The sequence below is a fragment of the Amphiprion ocellaris genome, chromosome 22 (genome assembly GCF_022539595.1).
Source record: "Amphiprion ocellaris isolate individual 3 ecotype Okinawa chromosome 22, ASM2253959v1, whole genome shotgun sequence".
Taxonomy (NCBI): domain Eukaryota; kingdom Metazoa; phylum Chordata; class Actinopteri; family Pomacentridae; genus Amphiprion; species Amphiprion ocellaris.
In genome coordinates this window covers 12,065,431-12,091,767 of record NC_072787.1, presented here as the reverse complement: position 1 = coordinate 12,091,767, position 26,337 = coordinate 12,065,431, and the positions used below count along the sequence as shown (strand labels likewise).

Below are 26,337 nucleotides of genomic sequence, written 5' to 3'. Positions count from 1 at the left end.
CCGGAAGCAATGCTGTGTTTGGGTGTCAGAAATTGGGAGGCTTTCTTGATCATTTTGGCTCTTGGCAGCAGTGCACATGGGACCTGAAGAAGCTTTGACAGGATGATGATTTTGTGTGAATGGCAGATCTCAGATCTCTCACAGTACAACGGTAAACAGGCTCAGAGCAAATTCATCATTCATAACTTGATATTCCATGTATTTTTAATGTTGTTTATGGGATAAGCAGATCTCACCGTGCGCATGAGCATGTCTGAGTTTGTGTCATTCTCCAGATGGTTGTTCACCTGGCGGCGTCGCAGCCAGGTCTCCACCCTTGCAGACGCAGACATCCACGGTCTCGCACAAACAGACTCGTAGCAACTCTCAGGTCCTCTGATGTGCTGCCCCTGGCCCCCCTCTCCCATCACCCCCATCACCTGTGGGAGAGGTAAAGCAGCAGGGAGCACAGGAGCGATGGGGGCTGTAAGAGCTCAGCGCTGATCAAAGGGAAACTCATTTACGGCTGCCGAATGTGATGTGGTGAAGTGGGATCAAGCTGCTTATCTCACTCATCCACCCTCTCACCCATCTAGGCCATCAGTCACCCATTCACTCAGTCAGTCACTCATTTACTTATTTCGAAATCTCTCACTTGCTCATTGTGCAACAGCACAAACAAGCAGTTCGATAAAGCAATCAGTGACGGGGATTGTCTTTACAAAACCCTAAAAAAATAGGCCTGTCTTTACAACAAGAGCCATTTGTTGATGTTGAGCAGCTCGCTTGATTTTTGCGAACATCACCTATCAGCAATGAGTTGCACACATATCAGATTGAGTTAATAGGTGTGGAGAATTAGAGGAGAGAAGCTGTTAGCCAGGATCGAGAGCCAAAGACATCTCAATCACAAATTCCAGCGAGACTGTCAAAGGAAGGGAAAAGAGAATGAGCATAAAAGCTGGTGAAATTGCACCACCTAGAATACCAAAGAAAAAGATAGAGTGATGTAAAGAGTAGCAGAGTGGAGCGAGATAGAAAGAAAATTAGATGTTTGTGCAGGAAATCAATCAAATTCAAGGAAAGGTGTAGAGAGTATGGTGGAGGTAGAGACAGATGGAGGGAGAGAGGTGGACTGATAGATGAAGGGAAGGCGTCAAGGCATCATAATAAGGATAATAATCTTTTCACTGCTCTTCGTGACCGTTTGCCCTCTCCTGTACTCCGCTAAAGCCCCAACCTGACAGGTATTAATCCTCCCCACAAACCCCATCAATACAGGCCTGCTATATAATATGCCCCACAGCAGCATGTGCGTATATGTGTGTGTTCCTACAGCATGCACCTTCTCTGCATCAAATTCGATAGCAATGATTAAAAACGACTATAAAGGTTCAACAGTGTGTGTGGAAGTGTATTATCTAGTACCAACCGTATGTATCTATCATGCAGCAGAGTGAGTGACAAGAGGAGCTGGTTCTGAAGCCAGCGGTGAGGGATTATGATGGCTAGTTTATATACAAGGTCATCTCCCCTTGACTGCTTCTGCTGTCCCTGCTCGGCTCACATCATATTGCCGTCAGGAATCATAAGACATCGATGTCTCTGTCTGTGATTTTCTGTTCAGCTTGTTAAACTCGAATGCTCTGAGGAGAAGAGAGGATGTGGGAATTGGTTAGACTGTTGTATTTGTGGCCAACAATTTATTCTTTTCAGCGGGAGAATGACAGTAATAGTGTCTTCCCCGCCTGTGGATGGAGTGCAGATGGAGTGATAAGTTCAGATTACCCACTTTAGCCATTTAGTGTGATGAAGACAAGTAGGACGTGGAAAGATTGAGAAAGACAGATGATTCCACAACTTTGTCTTGTAATGAAGATAAACTTTTGAATAAGCCTGACCGGTTGCATGTGTGTTTCTGAGTCAAAAGGTTTTGTGTTCAGAACAGCAATTTTAAATAAAACAATCACACTTTTTTTTGGTAGTGCAGACAGGAGACAAAGGGCTTGGCTGTGACAATTTAAATGTAAAAATGTAAAATCATTACATAACTAAATGCAAAGCAGAAAGTAAAAAAATAAAAATAAAAAATTGAGTTTGAGCCAGAAAACTGGTCAACTATTCACAGCTAATACGTGCAGGTGGTCAATGCAAACTAATTAAACAAGCACAGCTCTACTCTATTGGGTGTAGCTGGTGACTGTACAGAAAGATGGAAAAACCCTCTCTGAAGTGACCCATAGGCTTCCCCCAGCCTTAGACATCTTGGCAGTGTCTGACTGCAATTAACTTCAAAAATGAGCATGAGCAGATGCAAGCATGTCTGGGTCATGAACTGCCCTGTGAAGGCACCAACCTGTCACTCAAAGCTACTAATCCCTTAATAATGCATAACTTTAAGCCTTAATGCAATTTATAAAAGTCGGCTAGATATCTAAAAATTAACCCCTGTACAATTGTCATGAATGAGGAAATTTGCAAGAGAGACCAAAATGTTATTCTGTACCAGGTGGTACACGTATTTATTTCTGCTGTAACGTTGAGCATTTTAACATGGAGGTCTATGGAATTTGACTCACTTTTAGAGGCAGAATCAAGTGGCTATTTGAGGAACTACAGTTTTTGACACGTCATCTTCAGGTCATTTTTCGGGCTCGGACATTGCTACTTGATGAAACGTGATCGTCAGACTTACATCAGCCTGGTTTTGACCTGCTGTGCAGCACTAATATTTTTTTTTTCTCACACAAAAGCATCTGACTCATTGACTTTTTTTTCTTTTTCCCAACATTGCAACATATTGATCAAATAAGTTTCTGACCACTTACAGAGCCATGGAGTTTTCACATGACAGTTCCCTTCTTATTTTCTGATTGGCAGTTGTTGGTAGTAATATGCAAAGAAGCATAGTAATGTACCAACAAGGCCAGTGGGGAACAAAACTGCTAGCAGGTAGTAATTGGCCCAATCCCAGTCTCCACACTCGCAGACTTTCAGGTGTGTTCATGAGGGCTTAGCGCTCTCCCACTGTCAAATCCTCAAATGCATGAGGCCTCTGATGTGGATGCTGTTATTCAACCTTTCTGTGACTCTACATATTTGCAGACTTTTCCATAGTTCAAAGCGAACTTGCTAGCACATAAACACTATTGTCCTGCCCCCCATAAATGTGCCCAAATCAAACATTGATGTTATGGAGAACACATTCACTAGTAATTCTGTCTGTAGTGACAGTATCTGGCTGCTCTCAGTTGTGGTTATTTATTGCATGTCTGTAGAATTGTATTTTTAATCAGACATCTGTGTAGGACTTACCGATGTTCATGGCTTTCCTGTCTTTTGGTTGTTTGATAAAATGTACACCGATCAGGTAAAACATTATGACCACCTGCCTAATATTGTGTTTCTTCCCCTTACACTACTGTTCAAAAGTTTGGGGTCACCCAGGCAATTTCATGTTTTCCATGAAAACTGACACTTTTATTCATATGCTAACATAATTGCACAAGGGTTTTCTAGTCATCCTTAATGCCTTTCAACACAATTAGCTAACACAATGTAATTAGAACACAGGAGTGATGGTTGCTGGAAATGGGCCTGTACCTTTTACCTTTGTTGAAAAAAAACTGCTTTACATTTGAATGGTAGTGTATGTCGTGAAAAAATGCTCTGAACCATTGGGTCTTAACCAGGCGACCTCTCAGGGTGTCTCATGGGGTCTGGCACCAGGACGTTGGCAGTAGGTCTTTGGGGTCTCTGTGAGTCAAAGTTGTTCCACAGCATCCTGTTGATGTTTGATCAGAATTAAGTCTAGAAAGTTTGGAGGTCAAATCAACATCTTGGGCGACTGTCATGTTCCCCAAGATGTTCCTGATTGATGTTTTTGCGATGTGATGGGGTGCATTTTCCTACAGGCCAATGACATTTGGGATATCCATTTACATGAAGGCATGTGCTTGTCTTGGCACAATGTTTATTTAGGTGTCGAAGATGCCAAAATTCAAGGTTTTCCAGCACAACACCAGGTAGTACCAATATGATCAATGGTATTCATTTCACCTGTCAGTGGTCATAATGCTGTGGCTGATCAGTATATAAACATTGCAGCGTCACAAACAGAGAATGATCAGTTAAGCAGGTAGTCAAACTATGAATGAAACACAGTCTTTTTTTTCTGTGGTAAGCTGTTGTTTATATTTTCATAGACTGTTCAGCCCTTATAGGCTCACAAACTGAAGCACTATGGCTGTGGTCTGTTAAATCTAGTGTTTTGGACCTCAGGGTGACATCTGGGCACATAGATGCAGGCAGTGCAGGAATTCAAATATTCAAATAAATCCACTTTTTAAAGGTTTTATGTGGAAGAAAATTATCACACAGCGCATGTTTTACACGTTTTAGTGAGAAACACTCAAAGTAAAGGTAGCGTTTGTTTGTTCCCAAGCCAACTTTATAGGGCACCTTTTATTTATTCCAAATCGAATGTATGATGTAACTGATCAATCAGCCACCTGCTGAGCAAAATCAGACACATCCTGGCACTTCTCATCTCTTTATTGACAGGTAGCTTGTAGTTCCTAGACAACGGTGTGAACAATCTCCTCATTCATTAAATACATGGCCTTTATTATGTGCTGCAACCTCAATACTCTGTCAGTCTGTCGTATTTTATAAAATTCATTTCTTTGTCAGTGGAGGACAAGGCGTGAGACTGTAGCATTAAAAGCTTCTGCTGACGTAAAGACAGAATGTATTACTGATTTACAATTTACAGAGTAGAAATACTGCTTAGAGAGCTGTTATTTTATATAAATTATTGAAAATAATCAGTCAAAGATTTAGTCTTTTATACAGTGCTGGAAGCTACACGCTTATGCATAACAAAGCAAGTATTTTCAAGGAGAAGGCTCCCGCTACACCAAGATTAACGGCCTTTTCTGAATGTGAATACAGGAAATTATAATGCAGAAATATAGTCAGAAAATACATATGATAATCACTGGTACCAATGTAAGTAAATCTTTTTTTATGTGTCGATACTTTCGTGTATACAGTCACATCAAGGCTCTTGGATTCGTAGTAGCTGTATGTGTTTGTATGCTTTAATGACACGCCATGCAAACAGAGTTGAGGAAATGATTGACAGACTGAAGTAAGTTTTCTAGAACCCTAAGTCTGAAAATTATTCTGTATGTGTGTGTGTGTGTGTGTACTTACACACAGATAATGACTGATAGCTTTACAGTCTGCTACCAGGCTTAAAGAAAAGTTTCTCTGTTTTTCCAGAAGTTGTCATTTGAAAAGTTTCTCAGCCTTTGCTCTCTGTCAGAGATAATGAGTCATTTACATTCCAATCATTTCTTGACGCGAAACATCGACAGCAGGTGGTGGGGGTCATGAATAAAAGCACTACCTTGAGTATAAGTGTCTTATTTACATCAGTGCAAATGCATCTGCATTCTCTGTTTTTAACAGCTCAGGGAGAGGACCGTTAGATTGAGAAAGGCACCCCCTTCTGTTGGAATAATCATTCCTCCCCATTTAACTCGCTAATCGAGTCCAATTTAGTGTATGCATGAGTCTGTGTGCGTGAATATGAATCTACAGTATGCGAGTGTGACCCAGTCTACATGCTTCACATATTTTTTCATGGTTGCAGTAGTGTGTTATTTAAGGTAATATAAAAACACTTATTGGCTGTGGAGTTTGTCAGCTATTCCAAGTTTATACTTTGCACTTTTGTGTCTATAGAACTGGGTTTATTTCATGCCTATGTAGTGTGAATATCTGTTGAGTGTTTCTTTTCCCTGAAGTGTGAGTTTTGTTGTCATAGCAAAGCATATTTTCTGTGCTATTTCAGTAATAATTCAATGTCATTATATATTCCATATTGCTATGTATTTCAAGCATGGCACCATTAATGCTGGTGCCTTAAAGTTCTTAGCTGATTAAATTGTGTTATTTTTTTCAAGTGTGCTTGTTCTAAATGCAACTGAGTTATATACAGTGTATGAAAGATATGGGATTAGGGAATGGACACCCGCAAAAAAAAGCTGGCGAGACAGAAAACATGAATACGAGTGTTGCCCATCTCTTTGGTGCATGCTTTAGTTAGTTTAAAACAAGGTGCGAGGAAAAAACTTCATCTGATTCTTTGAAGTTTTCCCCTGTGTGCACCACAACAACCCCAAACAGAAAAGGGCTCTTAAAAAACAGGCTGCCTGTTCAATTTGAATAGAATAGAAGGCATGAAAGAGCATACATTTGCAAATAGTTTGCATCTAATTTAGTGCAACTTGAGTAACATTCTAAGAATGGCAAATAACCACCTAGTTTGACTTGTTTTTAAAATCTGAAAAGAGATGCTTCGTGGCTGACTTTCCCTTTAAAGGGTCAAATTGTGCAGCATGTCTTTTTCTAACTAATTTTGACCTCATTCTGAGTTTACATTTTTACAGAGATTGAAGTTAGTATATTTATTTAACAAAAACCTTGGGATTGCTGACATTGGTGTCCAAAGTGCTGCATTTAAATCACACATTATTAATATTACTTCTTTTATTGTATAAATTTGTTCATAAGTCCTTGACACATTATAAAAGGAAACGTGTCCAGGATAAAGAGAGAGAGTATGCTGTAGATTTAATAGGAATGATACTGGGAAATGTCGGGAACTGTCACGTGTCAATAATTCTAATGGTTGTGGCTGATTGGTGTGTGTTTCATGTTTGCAGTGAGGGATTCTAAATGTCATGAGGTGTACAGGGAAAAATACACTCAGGAGACATGTGGAGAAACTTACAGCTAGACTAAAATTGCGCATATAGATAGGAACACGCAATGTGACTCAAGAAACCACACAAAATAAAGTTAGCAACACTCACACTAAGCTCACCTCTGCACTTGTTGAAATTCATACCAACCAGTATCTTGTTGTGTTTTAAAAGAAATAGAAAGTTATACTATTCATGAAGTCAGTTGCTTTCAGTTACACAAGCTAAAGCTTCTCTCTGTCTCTCTGAAGCTCTCTTGAGGGCATGTGCTGATGGAGCTGCCAATCATCTTTATAACATCACTGCTGGAGATCGCGACAGGTGAGTCGGCCTTCTGTTCACAATTGCATGAGTTAATTTGTTTTTTCACTTAAATGTCTTTGTTTGCGCAGTTGTGTTGTTGGGAGAAAGATGATTAAATTTCACAAGTGCATGCTGTTTATTTACATGAATTGTGTTTGTTTTTGACCAGAAAAGTGGCATAATCAGTGCAACATTGTGCTTTCAATAACTGTGTGTGTGTGTGGGTGTGTGTGTGTGAGAAAATGCACCCTGTTATGTATGAGTGTCGCGTGTGTTTCTGACAAAGTACTGTAGGTGCGCGTTCAGCAGCAGCATTTTTTTGTGCATGTGTGGCTAATGGAGGACTGCTGTCAGGACAGAGATGGATCTGGGGATCACCAGGTCCCTGAAGTGTTGAGGCTTTCACATTAACGCCCAGAGTGTGAACATGAGTGTGTATTTTGTCCGGGTGCGAATGGGATTGTATGTGTGTCTGTGTTTGTCAGCCTGTGAGCATGTTCTTGCATTTTCATTGGCATAACATCCATTTTAAGCTGCAGACACCTAAGGTGAGAACATTTTTGCAAATTGATGTCATCTGGGCCGATTACTTCCCCCCCCCCCACTAGAAAAACTTATTGCAGTCCTTGAAATTATGCCCATATTTAGTACTGAAAGGCTGAATGTTTTCCCAGCTAAAATGTTGTTAGATGAGTGTGTTTAGTTGTGTTGAAACACTAAAAACACACATTTAATGTGTATCATACATTCCATATGTTAGGTTATAAAGAGCCAAAACATTATTTGTAACACTGCCATTTCAGAAAATTGTGTTTTGGTGTGCATTTTAGCTGATTAGTTAAAATTTTCACAGCAAACATACCACACTGATGTATAGACAATTTCCGCTGATCAATGCCAAAAACAGGATGAAGCAGAAAATTGCATTCTGCAAGATGACAGGAGAAAGGATTCACAAAAAATGACAACAGTCAATTCTTTATCACTTTGTATTAAGATTAGTAATTATCTTTATCTTTGGGACACATTTCATAGTCTCTCATAAGGTTTAGCAAAATAAAACGAGTAGAACAAGTAAAAAAAAAAATCATCAGGATTGAACTGAAGCAAGTTAAAACCCAAATTCAGTGATACAGATCAATACCAATATAGGGCAGGAAGGTACAAAGACTCAGAAAAAAATAAGACACTTCAAAGGAAATTAAAACTAGGGCTGAACAATTAATCGATTTCAAATCGAAATTTGAAACAAAGCAATTAGCAAGTTGCAAAGGCTGCAATTTAGGATATACATTACGCAGCACATCTATCCCAGACTTTAAAGTGTTGTATCAGTGGTTTTACAAATCCATGCCGTCCTCCTTGTTCTACAGTCACACTTTTAATTCATGTCGTAATGCTCCATCACATGTTTTTAATCTACTACACAGTGAATATCGAGCTGAAGCAAAACTTCAAAACATTATATTGCGAATCAATTTGCAAACGCAATAGCTATCAGAAAAATTGCATTCAAATATTTTCCTTGAATTGCTCATCCCAATTAGACAAAACAAAAGAACGAAAACAAGCTAACAAACAGAAGACCGGAGGACCTACTAAGTGGTCAGGAAATAGCTGGGAGAGAACATGATTAAAATAATCTGTAAAAACATTAAGATTAGGACTTGAGAATAGTAAGACAACGTGTTTTATCCATCCACAAGAATGCAAATGTCCTATTTTAACTGTAATTTTTTTAAAAAAGTAGAGCAAGCCAGGTATAGCTGTTGAAGATGTAGGATCTCTCAGCGGGCTCTGCTCGGTCTGTAAGTCTGTCAGACACACGATGCGAGGGTGAGTTTTCGCCCCGATTGCAGAGGCATCGCTCATAGTTGCGTCTACTTGTGTGACACAGCAGATTCATCTTGTGACCCTCCAGTCTGAGCTCTGTCAGCAGCCTGTACGGCAGAGCTGTCAGCCAGGCCTTCCTTTTAGCCCCACTGCTCCGAACACTAACAGCATCTGTCCCCCAAAAAAGTTAGACATTACACAGGGAGGGTGGAGGGGAGGAGGGAAGGAAGGGAGGACATTTGTAAGGGTGGGCATGTGTAAATCAATCACCATACAGTTAAGATGTATTTAACCCAGCATTACCATAACTAATGGACTACAGAGACAGAGAGGAGAGGAGGAAGGGAGAGAGAGATTCAGGTAATCAATCAAAGCCAAGTTTTATGAGATCTTAAACAGCACTGCAACACAGGAAGGAGCAACAACATGCTCGTTATTTAATAAAAGCAATATGGGAGAAATGCACAGGAGGAGAAAAGCAGAAGAAACAATGCGAAAAAGAGAGATGGATTATTTAAAAAATACAAGTTAAAGATGTAGCAGATGAACAGGGTATGTGTTTCTGTTTGTACTTTTCTGTATATGTATGTGGGTGTACATATTTCCCTCCAAATTGTGCATAAGTTAAACCATTATAGCAAAACAATAAATTCCTTCTCAAACATCAGAGTTAAATCGTTCAAAGGTATGGCATACACCCAGAGCACAGCCTGCTGCAAGGTCCCACATCTAAGCTGAAGCTTGCACATCAACAGACGCATGAAAAGATCCGTACCCCCAAATTCCTGCAAGTAATACAAAAAAATGTTCCGCCTCACACTGAATTAGAATATCCAATTTTAAAAAGAAGCCAGCAAAAGTGCGCCCCAGTCTTTGCACTCAGTTCAACAATAATTTTTGCATTTGTGCTGTTGAAGATGCACGATACGTCGGATTTTCTGAAAAAAAATCGATTTCATTTGCCTGCGGGGGAACTGTGTTGGAGGTGGTGTATGGGAGGCCAAACCAAAACTGAAATTTTGGAGCGTTCCCATTTCTTTGAAATGTAAATGATTGTCAAACCTTTTGGAAAAAGTGATAGCCTTATTAAGTGAAGTGAGAGTTGGTGCATATTTGCCAGGGTATTTCAATCAAAATATAATAAGGTACAAAAGTTTCTGGTCAACCTCCACAGTCTCCTGCACTGCCACAAGAACAGAGTGGGCGGACGGCCTCCCACAGTTAAAAGAAAGGTGCCACGTAATTTTCTGTCAAAACAGCCTTAATGGTAGACATTAGGGATGTAGAGAGGCTGAGGCGCTTCAGGCTAAGGCTTTCTGCCTCTTATGATGAGTCAAGTGACAATGATTCAACTTCGCTGTATGGGGTGTTAGAAGAAAAACAGTGCATATTTCTGATCTAAATGAAGCTTGCATCGATTTAAATTGGGTTTTTCCTCCATATTTTCTTATTTAAGTGTTCTCTCTGGGCTTATGTAAGCGGTTGAAATATATTTACATCATGCATTATTGATTTTCTATCAGCAGTTTTGTAGTTGATATTTATGCATTTTTCTGTCTCCACTGTAATGTATTCAGATTATTGTGTTCTTTGATGAGGAGCACAGCTGACGTGCACACCCTTGATCACTCAGTTCAAGCAGTTGCCTATTTCTTAAGAATCTGGGTCGCTTATTTATTACTTTTCTGGTATTAAATCTCTGTAATACTTCTCTGACATATTTGTATGAAGAATGCTTAAGCCTCATGATTGTACTTTTGAGTTTTTGTTTGTATGCTTAATATTTACTTTCTGTGTTACCATCAGACAGGAAACAGTATTTCTTACTGACATGCATGCAAAAATGCTCATGTTCTCTACATTTGAATGCAGTTCTTTAATCTGACATTGGTAAGCTGGTATAGACAACCAGTAACTGAGTCTCACCAAGCTGTAAGCAAATGCTAAAGTACTATACCACTACAGGTGATCTAGGATTTGTTGTTGAAGTGTAAATTTATCCTCGTCAACTTCTTCCCCCTCCATATGGTGAATAAATGTAAGCACATTTTCTTATGTTGAAAATGTAAATAGATGTCAACAAGGCTGTGATAAATTACAAAACTATATTGATCTCCAGTGATTATTTATCTATACAGTGTGTTATATGTATTATGTGAGGATGTAATTTAATAATCTCAACATTTTAAGCCGCACCGCTAAGCAACAGTCATCAACGTAAAGGCTTTCACCTCATAAAGGGAATTATTATTGTATACCAAAGTTGTACGAAAATTGCTTTCATGGGAGCCTGGGCTCTTTTATCAAAGCTGACACCCCCTGGCTCCCCTGTAAATCTTACACAGTATCTTGCCCGTTTCAAATGAAAATTGCATTTTGTCTAATTTGTGCGTCTAATCAAATCCTCTGAGACTATAAGAAGTCAAGAGATGGATGAACAGGGAGGGATATGTGGCTGAATGTGGGAGGAGGCGATTGTACACAAGCAGGGTTTTAAAAATTTGCAACTGTGTGTGTGCGTGGCATTAGAAAGGAGATGTAGCCATGTGTGATTGTGTCAGTGTGTGACTATGCATGAGTGTATGTGGAAGAGATTTTCAGAGCACAGTTGTATCAGCACACCATTGTGTAAGCATTTTGGTGTGGAGATGATAATACTGTCAGCCTCAGCAAATAAAGTTGTCATGAGCGAGACTCCTTATTTTATAAGACTTAGTGGCAAAGCAATATCTCTGGCAGTCTCTTTTTTATTTGTCATTTCCATGTATTCTTAGTTCTATTGATATCTCGCACATTTTTATTTCCTTTTTATGTTCACTTGATAGGCAAGTGTCAGTTTGTGGGATGACTATAGTGTTATAAGATGTCATTTTTGCAGTCAGGTGGTGCAGATTCATAAGACAGATATGCTGATATAACATAATCCCTATAGAGGTCAATTTATATAGGCTTGTACACAGGGATTTACTGAGGTATCAAGAATCATATGACCTAAAGACACTGTCAAAGGTCAAGCAATTCCTTAAAACAAAAACTCCTTCAATCATTATTGTTCTGTGTTGAAAACTGACATGCTGAATTGAGCTGATAGTGTGGGAAACTGGGCCTTACCTTTCACCATTCGAGCTTTACGCTTCTGTTTTTACGTAACGTGTTGTGTTGAGTTACTGTATTAGAAAAATAGCAATTAAGGATAATTAAAATTTGAATTATATCACTTTCCGGTCTTTCCTCTAGCTCTCGGCGGTACACCTAGTAGTCCTAAGAGTAATACAGAGAGTTAATAAGCTTAGAGTATGTGGGTTGGGTGTGAGATGTGTGTGGAATTATGACGATGCACGGTTGGTTTTCAGATGCCTAGAGGCGTCTAGCTGATTATCTCTGGGGTTAGACACTGTTGGATCACACACGAAGAAAACCAGATGCTATGGATACACACAAGTATGCATTTTTAATCATACACCCTACTACTACCCTACTGTGTGATAACATATGTTTTTTATTAGTTTTTTCAATATAAATGCATAAGCATGTTCAAGTCACATGTACATCAGCATGCAAGTAAGCTCACACTCTTGTGCCTTGAGGTTTTGATAATTAGAATCTTTGTTGCAGGGGGATAATAAGAACTATTAGCACTGATTGGTTGTTTTTCATGGCTGCCTTTGCAGTGCTGCTGTGTTATGAAACCAGATTATTACAGACCATGCAGTCATGCAACTTTCCACAACTTAACAGCTTACATTGGGAAATGAACAAGTCCTCAAATCTGGCTAAAGAAATGTGACGGACCCTTCCAAATAACTGTTATTAACATAACTGAACAATTAAAAATATTATAACCGATTAGGCAGAAGACCAAAAACATGCATGTTAGAATAGTACAGTTTAGTGTTGGCAAGCAGAGATGGTGGTGGTGGGACTTTAGCTATGAATTTGATAGAGACTTCTTTTTCTGACAGCCAGTACTTATGTTTTCTTGACAAACCTTGTTTTAGCAAAACAGTGTTTCTAACACGAGGTGGCGGGTGTAATGAAGTAATGACAGGAAAATCATGTGACCATAACTGAGAAAAAAAGCAGTAACTGAAAGAATGTCAGCTGTACGTCACTCATGCTAATTGTTGATTAACAAAGCTGCCAGCTATCAGATTAAACATTTTTTAAAAATTGCATCCCTTATTCTAATTAAAGTGATTTTTTACAGGCTGCTGCATCTATTATTATGGTTTCACTAGTATGACTCACCAGATATGAATGTCTGGTATTGACCTGCCATTTATGCCACGCATTTCCCTATAGCAGACTGAAGACAAGGTGCAGCCAGACTATTCTCCAACACTGAGGCTACGCTATGGAGATAAGTCTGGTTATGTGAGACTAAGGCTTCAGTAAGTTTATACAACCTAAACTATGTGGTTGAATTCAGAAAACATTGTGGTCACATACTGAAAAAGCCAACAATGTTCACAGGAGCCAGAATGAAAATCAGCAAAGTCAAACATAAATGCACTGTTTACCCATGTTCCTTAAGAGATTTTGTGGCTCTGCAACATCTGCCTTACACTTCTGAGTGTGGACAGTCATTGTTTGCTTGACCACAACAGGTTTCATTTCAGTAAATGCCCAATTATGTCCTGCGATTTCTTCAGGAACACTTGCCATATGTTGTATGCGAAATATTTTGTCTGCTTGTAAGGTTCAAATGAGTCAGAGAGCTGAACACGTGCTTTGCTTTGGGTTGTTTATGTATATGGGGTGTAATGATGTCATCCAAAAATAATTCTTTCACCTTTTCAACATCCCTTCTCCTCTGATTGGAGATGGCAGAGATGAGAGGAGTAATCAGAGCCAGATGTCCTCAAGTGATGAAAAGACCAGAAACTGGAGAAGAGTGTTTGTGATGTTGTGATTCAAGAGATGGTGAAAGCTAGGAGAACATATACTGTACAGCATTTTGCTTTAATTAAGTGGTCATATGGAAGGAGGGAGACTGACTTAGCTTGAAGGAAACAAAGACAAAACTATAAATGGAGAAAATAGGGCATATAGGTGAAGAAAATGTGCTTTCTGTCTTAATCAAGTACTTACATGCCAAAGCAAGTATAACACAAATGTGAAGAGATTGGAAGAGGGCAAAAAGGACAAGGCATTATGGGAAGGAGAAGTAGGGGCTGGGGTAGATTGAAGGAAAAATACAAGCAGAGAGGATGTGGAGAGAGAGGCAGCCTGATAGACAAACACATACATGCACACACACACAAACACAGGCAAAGGTCACACAGCCATCCCCGCCACATGGTGCTCAGACAAACTGGTGGTAAAATGCTCTATTTCCCATCCAAATTAAAGTGTCAGTTAATATTAATGTGGATGTGAAGACTGTCACACACACAACATGCACACTCACAAACAGCATTTATACTCATGCACACAGACACAAATGCAGAATTTAGAATCTCGCCTGGTCAATTACCATCCGCCGATAGTGTCATGCACACGGGTCACAAAGGAAAGTGTGTGTGTGTGTTTGTGTTTGTGTGTGTTTGAAGCCTCGATCAGGCACAGTGTCACGTCTCATCCCATCTGCCACATGAAGGTTATTTCTGAATGGAGATGCAATTTTGGCATCCTGTCTTATAAGAGGGAATAAGAAAATGTAGCTTGTTTGTACCTGTTGGTGTGTATGTGTGTGTGGTCACATGTCAGTGCCTGTGTGTGCGTGGATGAGGAAAGTTTATACCCGGGTCACATTTTTATTTATTTATTTGTTTTTTGTCCAGTTTAGTTGGAGTTGTGCTTGTCTTTCAGCATGCTTGCGGTGTGTGTGTGTGTGTCTGTACGTGCACGTGTGACAGAAGATTGCACACAATTGCTGTTCTGTTTGTCTTGCTGTATCTCGTTGGTGTAAATGGGAACGCTGAGAAGGTAGGGAGAGAATAATCCTTATGTATCTCTTTCTTCAACCGACCGGAACATCGCTCTCGCCTCTTGCTGGGGAGCGCGCATACAAACAAACGCACACAAACACACTGCCCAACCAACCATGAAATCGTAATGTCAGACCTGTTAATGCCTCTAGATAGCGGCAACTGCATCCCTCCATGGTGTTGCCCCTTACACATAAACATACACACATAAATGGAATAAATAGAGAGCTATCTGTCTCTTTCTGAGGGGAATGCCATACTCAGTGGTGGCTGGTAGATTTTTGGCTGTTTTCTGTGAAAGAACTTGTTAATTCTGACACCCTGGGAATATAGATTGCCTCAAAACACAGTTGTATTTAGATGAATGAAATACATAGGAAAATTTATATTCAGAATGCAAAGCCTGAACACATATATTCCCGAACCTCCTGCCCAATTTAATTTGCAGTTGTAATCCTCTTAATTGTGTGTATTAACATGGTATTTCCACCCGATTTATGTAATTAAGAACTAATGTTCTCTATTACTTCATTTTGTGATCATTGTGTATGTTTTCCGTGAGGTAGTTATTGGTTATGCAAGTCAAAAGCCCTGGGAAAGCAGGTCTGTGTGAATTAAACTTTATGCCTTTGTGCATTCTGAGTTCATTAGCAGTTACGCACATCCCAAAAAGAAACTTGTATAGGACAATCTCCTTACTCAAGCAAAACTTTCAAACCCAAAATTGACTGTAGCACATGCTTTCTTGTAGATATTAGCCTCAATGTAGATTAATGTTGTGTATAGTCATTGCAAAATTCTGAGCTGTAAACATTAATACATGTTGAGTTTTTAAGGTTGATTATGTTACATGTTTAATTTAAAAATACTTAATTTATCTATTAATTATTGAAAATGGCTGAAAACTATATTTTAAACCAAATAAACTTATTTTTTGTTTCTCTTCATTTCCATATCACTTATTCTCAGAGGGAATGTTGGATTTAATATGTCAACCGGAAGAAACATGCTTATATGTGTTGGACATAAATTATTTTTTATCGACAGTCTCTTTAATTGTGGAATTAGTTAGCCTTAGTTTGTTGTTAGTGACTCTGTGTTTCTGTGTTAATTCAAAATTCAGTGTGTACTGTGTAAAGCCCTACCAATGTATAGGCTGGCTAATCTTAGCATGTCACATATATAGTTAGCATTGACGTATAGAATGTCAGGTCTATGTTAAAAAAAATCTAACCTTTCTTTTACAAAACATAATACAGAAAAAACCATTCTTGACGTAATTTGGGAAAGGTCTCAGTTTGACCAACACTCCAAATCCATTGTTTATAATACTCTCTGTACTGTCTGCAGCACATGTAGCAGAGTATGTAGCACAACTCGGCTGTGGTGCGGAGTCAAGCTTTATGCTCATGATAAATTTTCAACTTGTTTGTGACATACACTATCGTTCAAAATTTTGGGGTCACTTGGAAATGTCCTTATTTTCGAAAGAAAAAAATCTTTTTTTCAGTGAAGATAACGTTAAATTAATCTGAAATACAATCTAGACATTGTTAATGTGGTAAATGACTATTCTAGCTGGAAATGGCTGATTTTTAATGGAATATCTCCATAGGGGTGCAGAGGCCCATTTCCAGCAACCGTCACTCCTGTGTTCTAATGGTACATGATTCTGTTAGCTAATCGTGTTGAAAGACTAATTGATGATTAGAAAACTCTTGTGCAGTTATATTGGCACATGAATAAAAGTGTGAGTTTTCATGGAAAACATTTAATTGTCTGGGTGACCCCAAACTTTTGAATGGTAGTGTACATTGTTGAAAGTTAATAAACAATGACTTCATCATTTCTCTTTTTCTATATGACTTTAAACAAGATCGTTATATTGGATTTTTCAAAAATCTATTATTGGTTGGGTTACTATGTCAAGCCTCTATCATTAGTCCACCTCCTTTTCTCATACAAACTGATTATTTGCATTTTCTGATTTCACTGTAACTCTCAAAACATGAAATCACACTCTGACCTGCTGTCATCCAAATGGTACTTGGCTCTACTGGACAATCTGCTCATTCAGTGTAATGGAACAGATCAATATCTGATCAGCAACAGCCACTTCATGTTCCTTGTTTGTGTGTGTGTGAGAGAGACAGCTGAGATCTTTTTTTATTATGATGTTTGTGACTAATGAGTAAATTTGCCTCCATTTCGGTAATTACTCCACTGTTTGAGTATATGTACCTAATTATCAGAGCAGAAACATGAACTTTTGTTTACGTTTGCTGCCGTATCTGTTTGTTTGGACTTTCCCATCAGTCTATCTATAGCTGCAGTCAGCCGTGTGTGTGTGTGTGTGTGTGTGTGTGTGTGTGTGTGTGTGTGTGCGCGTGCGTGCGTGCGTGCGTGCGTGTGAGTGTGAGTGTATGTGTGTGAGACGGGGCCAGACTCAGTGCCACAGAGAATCACCCTGTCAGTTTCCATGTCTCTGCGTCTTCCCCGGCGGCGTCACTCCATTCCCCTGTTGCACAGATCAAAGAGCTGACACATGCCCCAATGTCCTCTCTCTCCCCTTCTCCCTTCTATCTCCACCTCACACTCTCTGTCTCTCTGTCTTTCTTGCAATCTTAACCCTCTCCCTCTGTCACTCACCCTCTCTTTCTATCCTTATATCCAGCTTCCTCCCCGACTATATCAGTGGGGATTTTGATTCCATTACTTCTGAGGTCAAAGCTTTCTATGCAGACAAGGTGAGTGGAACAAAACTTGCACACACTCTCAGACCTACAAGTGTACACACAGGCATAATATGAAAGTCTGGACAAAAGAACTCCATATATTCTGCCCTTTTCAATCTAAGAACACTGTCTGAAGCCTTGAAACTTGCTACTGGAGTTCTTAACAACATTGGCAGAGAGGCAACTTTATCAAGTAACTGTGACAGGATTTCTTACAGTCAAGAGAGGATTTGCACGTTTTCCAACACAGAGACAGTATTCTGTTTCATAATTTACACTGTAATCAGGTTTTTCCATCTTTTACCAAGTTCCTCTGAACAAGCAGAGACATTTACAATGCATGGATTTATTTGCAATTTTTCAGTATAATGCTCACAAGTACATACTAATAGATGCTAGTGGTGTAGCTGGAAAGAAGTGAAATTACTTGATTGGGTACATAAAATTAACTCCTTTCTAGTTCTAAACTTGAATATAAGCGCATGTCAAGCATCAAGCATCAGTAACTTAATATGTGGCCAAGTATCGGCACAGCTTGGGTTTGAGAAAACGTCATGCCTTCTGAGTATGAGCAGTGTTGTAGGGCTACAGAGCAGAAATCACGCTGCTTAAGTAGATAAATGGCTATCCAAAGTTGTCTGGAGTTAAACAGCTCTGTTGCTTGAAGCTCTGCAGGACGTGTACCTGCAGTGATAAGAACACGCAGACTGAGTCATCGAAGTGGGAACAAATGTGCAGTCAGACCAACTATAGCTTCAACTGCCAGCACTCTCAAGATGCATTAAGCGCTAGTCACCACAGAACACTCACAGAGATGTTCAGTCACATTTTCAAGGCATCTTTTATTTCCCCCTTACTTAGCGTCAGGAAAAAATTACGTTTTTTTGGTTCCTGGACACAGTTTTACTTTTAATAAATAAAATATACATAGATCAGCTACAACATTAAAACCACTTGTTTAAATTTGTGAGTTCCCCCTGGAACCACCAAAACAGCTCTTGATCGTCACAGCATGGACAGGGGGCTTCTGGAGTTGTCTTGTGATAGCAAGCACTGGGAGTTGTCCAGTTGTCAAGTCCTGTGGGTTATTGTGTGGGAGCTTCATCAATCTGTCTTGTTCCGTCGCATCCCATGGATGTTTGATTGGAATAGAATGAATATTGTATTTGGTTTCCAGCAATGGTTAGGTAAGTGTCCTAAGAGCTTCAGTGAAAGGCAACTGGACTTCTCTTTGTGGCTCCTGAGGATGTTTCACCTTTCAGCCAAGAGCAACTTTAGTTCTAATTGACTGATGGCTAGTCACCCTCTAATCACATGACTAATGGCCTATTTAGGACCCAAGACTCACTTGAGGTATGAATAGTTGTGAAATTCTCTGATAATGAATGACTCAAGGTGTTAATGGCGGTTCAACTTCTTTAAGGGGAGAGATCTCAAAACTGCATTATAAGTACATGATAAGTGTTTGCTGTAGGTCCCATTTTCTATTTAGAGGTGACTGTTCCATTAAAGCATAAATGGCTTCATTCACTTCTTTCTCCAAACATCTATCATCTCTGTCCAGAATGTGAACATTGCAGCTTAAAGGAGTGTCCTTTATCCTTTAGATGCAGGTATACTGCTGAGCTGGCTCTCTTGGTTGAGCAATGTACTTGTGGAGTCATATATATATATATATATATATATATATATATATATATATATATATATATATATATATATATATATATATATATATATATATATGGGTATTAAGATTACCATGACCTGGATGACCGACAATCTACACAGACACTTCTGTGGATGGTACATGTCAAAGCAGAAGAAGAAGAAACCTTTATTTGGCACAAAAACATTGCAGCACTATGGAATTCCCTTTTTCTGTATCCCGGTGAGAGTCAGAGTGCAGGGTCAGCCAGAGTAGACACCTCTGGAGCGGATCGGGTTAAGAGCCTTACTTAAGGGCTCAAATGGTAGCTTGGCAGCACTGGAGCTTGAACTTACGACCTTTTAATCACCCAGAACCTTAACCGTTGAGTCACCAGTACCCAATAACAAATAGATAACACAATCAACTTTTCTCCCAGAACTTTGCATTGTAATAAGACAGTCAGTGTTACTTGCTTCAGCTGTCTGTGGTTTTGGTGTTGTAGCTGATAGATGTATTTTGTCTTATTCTAATGGCCACCTGCCTCTTTATTCATAACAAGACAAACTTTGCCTTGAGTGAAGTCTCTCAAAGTAGTAGTAGCTTAAACATCATTCATGGCTCTAAATGACACATCATACTAGTAAGCGTTAATAAACTCTTCTTCATTTTCTTCAGTTAACCACTACTGTTAATGCAATGTTTGGATTTTGAATGAATTGTGTAAATATATGTTTGATCAGGGGTAATGAGACGAATGCCCCAGAACTGCTAGACACCGATTAAATTAAAAAAAAAAAAAAAAAAAACACTGAATAAGAGTAAATGCACAAATTCATTATCTTGAGAAATCTACTTGCAAAGTAAATTTGAAAAATGTATAAAATTAAAAAGAAAAAAAGGCGTTTTTTTGGGAGGGTCGATATCATTCACAGCATTAAAAAGGGTAAAAGAAATAGTGCATATGGGTAACATGCAAGATGATGGTGATGCCTGTTATTTATTAAAGACTATGTAATGGGGATATATTGATATAAGCAGCGATCTGCATTATTTCAAGAGACAGAGTAAGTTTTGCAGATTCAACATAAGACAGTCCAGGTACAAACAGGGCTTCTCCTGAGTCCTCTGGCGACATCCTACCTCATGGTCTGTGTCGCCAGCTGTGTATGAAATTTGTTCATGTAGGCATATTTAGGCTAAACTATCCAAGGTCATATGCAAATTACTTGATAAAGTGGACTTTCCATTGTTTATAGCAAGCAAAATGTCAAAGCACAGGCTTGGTTCAATAAATAATTAACGCAGGGCAAGTGAGACACACACACACACACACACACACACACACACACACACACACACACACAGACACGCACAACTCTGATAACAAGACATCCAGTGCCTGTGTGATTTTTGTGCTGTGTCACTCTGTGTTACTTTGATCGCTGATGCACACTGTTTACAGTTTGAAATGCAGATCCTACACTTTATCATGTCTACACGTAACCACACACACACACATTATCACTTGCTCGCACACACACCCCACACACTATAGGATGCCTTCATCTGTGTCACTCTCCTTTTTTTTCCCTGTCACCCATATTCCCTTTTTCTCTGTAACTGTCTGTAATATTAGACCCTTTTCACAAATATCACACAGGTTGCCTGAAAAAAAAGAAGAGAGCAATTCCTTTTTTTTCCGTGAGAGAGAACTGACTGTTATGGTAATGCTTTTGAAGTAGAACAATGGGAAAGTTTGAGGCATTCCTTCTGAGATTTGTTGCAAACGGTGAATAATTCTGCATAAATGGAAGAGAGAGAACAGAAAAGCATCCACAAGGGAGGGAGAGAGAGAGAGAGAACGAGAAGCAGGAATGGAGGGATGATGGAAGAGTGGAGCAGAGGGAGGATGGATGGGATCAAACAGAGCACAGAAAACAAGTTTGTGTGAACTGACTGCACTGTGTGAGTGTGTGTGTGCGTGCGCGAGTGAAATGGGGAAGTATGTGTGTATGTGGTGGAAAGTGACATCGTGGAGAGAAAAAGCCGAAGCGTTCTTGTTTACCTGGATGCTGTAGTTTAGGGCCACTGACTGGAACCTTTACATTATTCAGCAACACAACCCACAGACAGCCAGACACCACTAAAACACTGATTTATACCTCTCCCCATCTCTATCCCTTTCTGTTTTTCTGTACTCTTATCCCCCTATCCCTTATCTCCACCGGGGTATTTATTTCCCTATCTCTGTATGTGTACATCTATCTGATTGTGTTTTGTTGCCTGTATGCATGTCTTCATTTTTCTTTTTTTCTTCTATGTGCGAAGGGGTGCAGGCTGATAGAAACCGCTGACCAGGATCTCACAGATTTCACCAAGTGTCTTGCAGTCATGGTGGAGGAGATTCAGAAGCGACAGTTGCAGGTAAATTGCACAGCACTCGTCCTCTGGCGGTGTCATTCTTGCATGATTTTAAATTATGCCTGACATTTGTGTTTTAGATGTATTTTTATGAGGAAAAGTTTGACATTTTGGGAAATACGCTCGGTTCACTTTCTTGCCAAGACTTAGATGAGAAGATCTGTTCTACTCATATCCGTCTGTTATATGTGAAGCTTTAGCCAGAAAACAGTCAGCTTAGCTTGGCAAAAACACTGGTAGCAGTGGGCAACAGCTACCCTGGCTTTACCTAAAGCCAGAAATATCTGCCCACCTGCATCCCTAATGCCAGGTTCCGACTGCACAATATTTTTTGTCTGATAAGATGGTCACTGTGTCACATTAGGTGGTCATAGAGTCATGTATTCTTACTGTGACTTGGCCAAGACACAGGACAGATTACATGTTGCTGACAAAAAAATAAATAAAAAAATTAGGAATTTTACAGGGGCTGCACAGTGGCGTAGTGGTTAGCACTTTCGCCTTGCAGCGAGAAGATCCCTGGTTCGCGTCCCGGCTTTCCCGGGATCTTTCTGCATGGAGTTTGCATGTTCTCCCTGTGCATGCGTGGGTTTTCTCCGGGTACTCCGGCTTCCTCCCACAGTCCAAAAATATGTTGAGGTTAATTGATTACTCTAAATTGTCCATAGGTGTGAATGTGTGAGTGTTTGTTTGTCTATATATGTAGCCCTGTGACAGACTGGCGACCTGTCTAGGGTGTCCCCTGCCTTCGCCCGAGTCAGCTGGGATAGGCTCCAGCACCCCCCGCGACCCTAGTGAGGAATAAGCGATGTATAGATAATGGATGGATGGATGGAATTTTACAGAATTTTTCCATTTCGTCTTACAAAAGTAAGACTGAGAATATAAGTAAGAATATCAGTAAAAATTATAAAAACAGACTTCTGCATTACTAGTCTAATGTAAAATAATATTTTTAGAAAATGTAACTATGAATAATATTCTGTAAATTTTGTAAATTATATGTACATCATAAATGAGGATCCACAACAAACTAGCCTAAGCAGCTCTAGCGACATGCTTGGAGTTAGCCTCACGGTTCGCATTAGCATAGTTAGCACAGTTTCCAAACTCAAAATATAGACAAGAAAACACCACTTTGAAGATCACAATGTCTTCAAATAACTTAAATAATCAAAATCCAGTCTTAATCACTGATAGTTCCACTGCAAGGCTCAGACAATCAACTCTGCAGTGTAGCACAACATGCATGAACACTGGTTGTCTTTGCTTGAATGCGCAGTAACAGAGAAACACCATCAGGGGGACACTAATGTTTCTCAGTTATGAAAGAGTCAGAACAAATAACTATAAAATTTTGATAATTTTACATAACAATGATCTTGTATAAATACAGAAACTTTCATAACAAATTTGTTGAATTATTATGTTTTCATCAGTCCTTCATACACACACACATATATATATGTATGTGTGTGTGTGTGTGTGTGTGTGTGTGTGTGTGTGTGTGTGTGTGTGTGTGTGTGTGTGTGTGTGTGTGTGTGTGTGTGTATATATATAGATGAAGTCAGAAAATTTACATAATCTCATGTAACAAAAATAAATTAAGGCTAAAAGATAAATTTTAGTTACGGAAAATGACTATATTTTTATGAGATGGTTATTTTCCATTATTCTACAGTACATTTAATTCCCTAGCTCCTGGAATGTTACCATTTTTTTATAATTAGGTTTTGTTTTTGTTTTTTTGCAGTGAATCATAGCTTGTCGTCCTTCACAACCTGCACAATGTCATAACGAAGGAGCTACCAGCAATCAATTACCAGAAACAAGAATTTAAAAATATAACAAACAAGAAAAAAAGTGCTTTTAATGATTCTTGCTGTCTTGTGTTCGACAAAACAAAAAAGAAAGAAAAGACGACTCTGGGCTCATTCGGGGGTCACACAAAGAAGGATAGTGAAGGTTGTCTGCCCTTTAGCCTCCCATCCCTATGTTATGTGTGAAAAGAGTTTTGGGTACCTATTGGTCAACATTGTTCACATATTTTATTAGTTACCACACAACAAAAGAGGAATTCTGACATGCTTGTCTCTTTGTTAGGGAGTTGTGAGGTATCCTAGATACTACATGGGTTGTCAATGATACACTAAATGAGAAACTGACATTCTTGTCACTCATTTATGGTCTCAGTGATCTGCGTCCTTTTGGTCAAGCTATTTTCATCCCAATATCATATCGTCTGCACCCTACTTATATCTTACTTATTGATATTGCATATGCTGTTTGTTTAATTCCAACATAAGTTTAAAAGAGACATTATCAAGTGTGGTTTTATGGATGGATAGATTGTATATTCCTTCTTGAATTTGACAGTGACTTCCTAGTGCAGTTTATAACCCTCCATGATAACAAAATGTGCTGTTTTTTATGCATTAAATAAGCAAAATACAATGTGTTGATTAGTATTCATTACTTACGCCTACCCTTTATTATCCCTTAGGCCAATTTTCTCTTGGCTCCATCTTCAAATGTAAGAGACATTTCTCAGCTATGCCTTGGTAAGAAGGCAAAGATCCCCCAATATGTTGAACTTTTCCTTTATTGGAGCTACTTTTGTTCTGCTTGTCAATGTCAAAAACAATATTTTTATTTGACATTGTTACAGAATAACCAGCAGTAGATGCAGCGCTGGGTAAAAACAAATAAGAAAACCTCTCAATCTCCGAGTGTTGAGTGCCCTCAAATGCAGCATTCAGTCCTCAGGTATTTAAGATGAGGTGCTCAGAGGTCAGCAGCGCTGGACTGTGGTTTACTGGTGGCAAATCTCTTGTGTGAATGTGTGTGGGTGTATGGATATGAAACAATGTTTCTGCTGGAAAAGAACATTCACGCTCACGCAACGTAACCTGAAGAAATAACAGTTCATTGGAATAATATGAGCCATATTTGCGCCTGCACATACAATGTATAAGGAGTGATTTTTTTCTGAAATGAAATGCTTAACTTTCGTTGTGATCTTTTCCAAGTGTAAAGCATTTCCTAACAACCTGATATCTAAAAGCCTGGGATGAGCAGCCAGTCAGATCGGAGCCCCATGCCCAGCCAGCTGCTGCAGAGCCAGACACAGTGATCTGATCCAGAGATTGATTCAGTTTCCATTCTGACTCTCAAAATGTCAGCTGGAGAGCACAGAAGGCCCATAACATGAGAAAAATATGCAGTAAACAATATATATGTGTAATTTCAAGAATTCTAGCAGTGATGATTGTTGAGATGAGTGGTGCTATGGGACATTATGGTTTGTCTATTTATCTGCCCTCCTTCTGGCCTTCCTCTTTCCTCTCTTTCTGTATTTATTTTCTCCATTATCATAATTTTTGGAGTGTTGCTCCAATCACTGCCAAGTGTCCCAATCACTTCACATCTCTAAGCTAATGAAAGGCACTTAACGACATGCAAACTTCATACGTTCAAGTGTTGACACATTGTGTATTTTCACTCAGGCTTTAAGAGAAGATATACTTTTGTCCTTCCTTTCCATGGGCCCTTTTTTCTCCTCAGTCTGCCTAATATTTAGTCTGCCTTTGAACCGGCGCTGAGTGTTTGTCCGTCTCTCTGCCTGCGAGAGATAGGAGCCTGGCAATCAGTTTTTGATGCGCTGTAAGAGTTGCTGATGATGACTTTTTTGTTTGCCAGGATTTTTTCCCTCTTTCCTTTACCCACTCCAGCTCTCACTCGAACTTTTTGCTCCCTTTCAACCCTTAGAACAGACACAGGTTATATAAAACTTTTTCTAAAGATTTAATGTCATGCACTGTCATATTCTCTTTTCGCTCACCTTCGCTAATTTCCGTCCACTTAGCTTGTTTAAATTATTTCAATGTGTAGATGAAATAATCACAGGGTGATTTGCAGATTACCGATTGGGCTTTTAAAATTCAACGTATTAGCCCCGAATGTTTTCCTCCACACAGCTTAGCGCTTCATTTAGAGAATTTATCTCGTATTGTGTTGGGTGAAATCCCAAAGAATGGTATCTGAGGATTATGGTGGGTAGATGAGTGTGCGTTTGTTTGTTTGTGTACATATATATTTATATAAATGTCTTCATGCCTCTGATAAGTGTGTATACGTGAGCATGTGGTTGTGAAAGCCTAGTTTTTGTGTGTGAATTTGGTTACTGTTTACATGTATTTTTGTATGTACTTGTTGAAGTGTGTATCGCAACATCTGGTGTGCGTGACGGCGTGTTTGCTTTCTCAGCTCTGCCGAGTTAGCTTCTGTCTCCTTGTATCACTGTTGCGGCCACCGTTTTTGTTTTCTGGGCTTATGTGTTCATCATCCTCAATAAATGGACGAAAGTTGTTTTTTTTTTGTTTTTTTGCGTCGAGCTCCGAGGCAGCCTCACTCGCTCCGATTCCCTCAGCCAACCAGCAGATAGAACGGCCGGATCTGTAGAGTCATCTTGTCAAACTTTTATTTTTTCATTCAGTTGTGAGATTCTCTTTGTTTGTTTTTGGTAAACAAACATGAAATAGGAACAAATAAAAATTCATACTAACTGTATGAATTTTTATTTGGTTATATGGTGTTTGATATGCGTAGCCGACACAACAGAAGTGCTGATGGAAAGTAAAGGTTGAGCAAGCTGGTGTATCATCGGAGGTTTAAACACAATACACGTTATTTATTTATTTTTTTATTCCTGT

The 26,337-nt window shown here is 39.2% G+C and overlaps 1 protein-coding gene across 5 annotated transcripts in view; it reads left to right on the top strand.

The window, feature by feature from the left end:
- tpk1 (thiamin pyrophosphokinase 1) overlaps positions 1-26,337 on the top strand; it is a 77,867-nt gene that overhangs the window by 13,821 nt on the left and 37,709 nt on the right. For all 5 annotated transcript variants that reach the window (XM_023266224.3, XM_035946428.2, XM_035946426.2 and 2 more), the window contains exons 4-6: positions 7,004-7,073; positions 17,493-17,565; positions 21,533-21,628. In XM_023266224.3, coding sequence (XP_023121992.1) covers positions 7,004-7,073; positions 17,493-17,565; positions 21,533-21,628 — 239 coding nt within the window. The remainder of the gene's footprint in view (positions 1-7,003; positions 7,074-17,492; positions 17,566-21,532; positions 21,629-26,337) is intronic.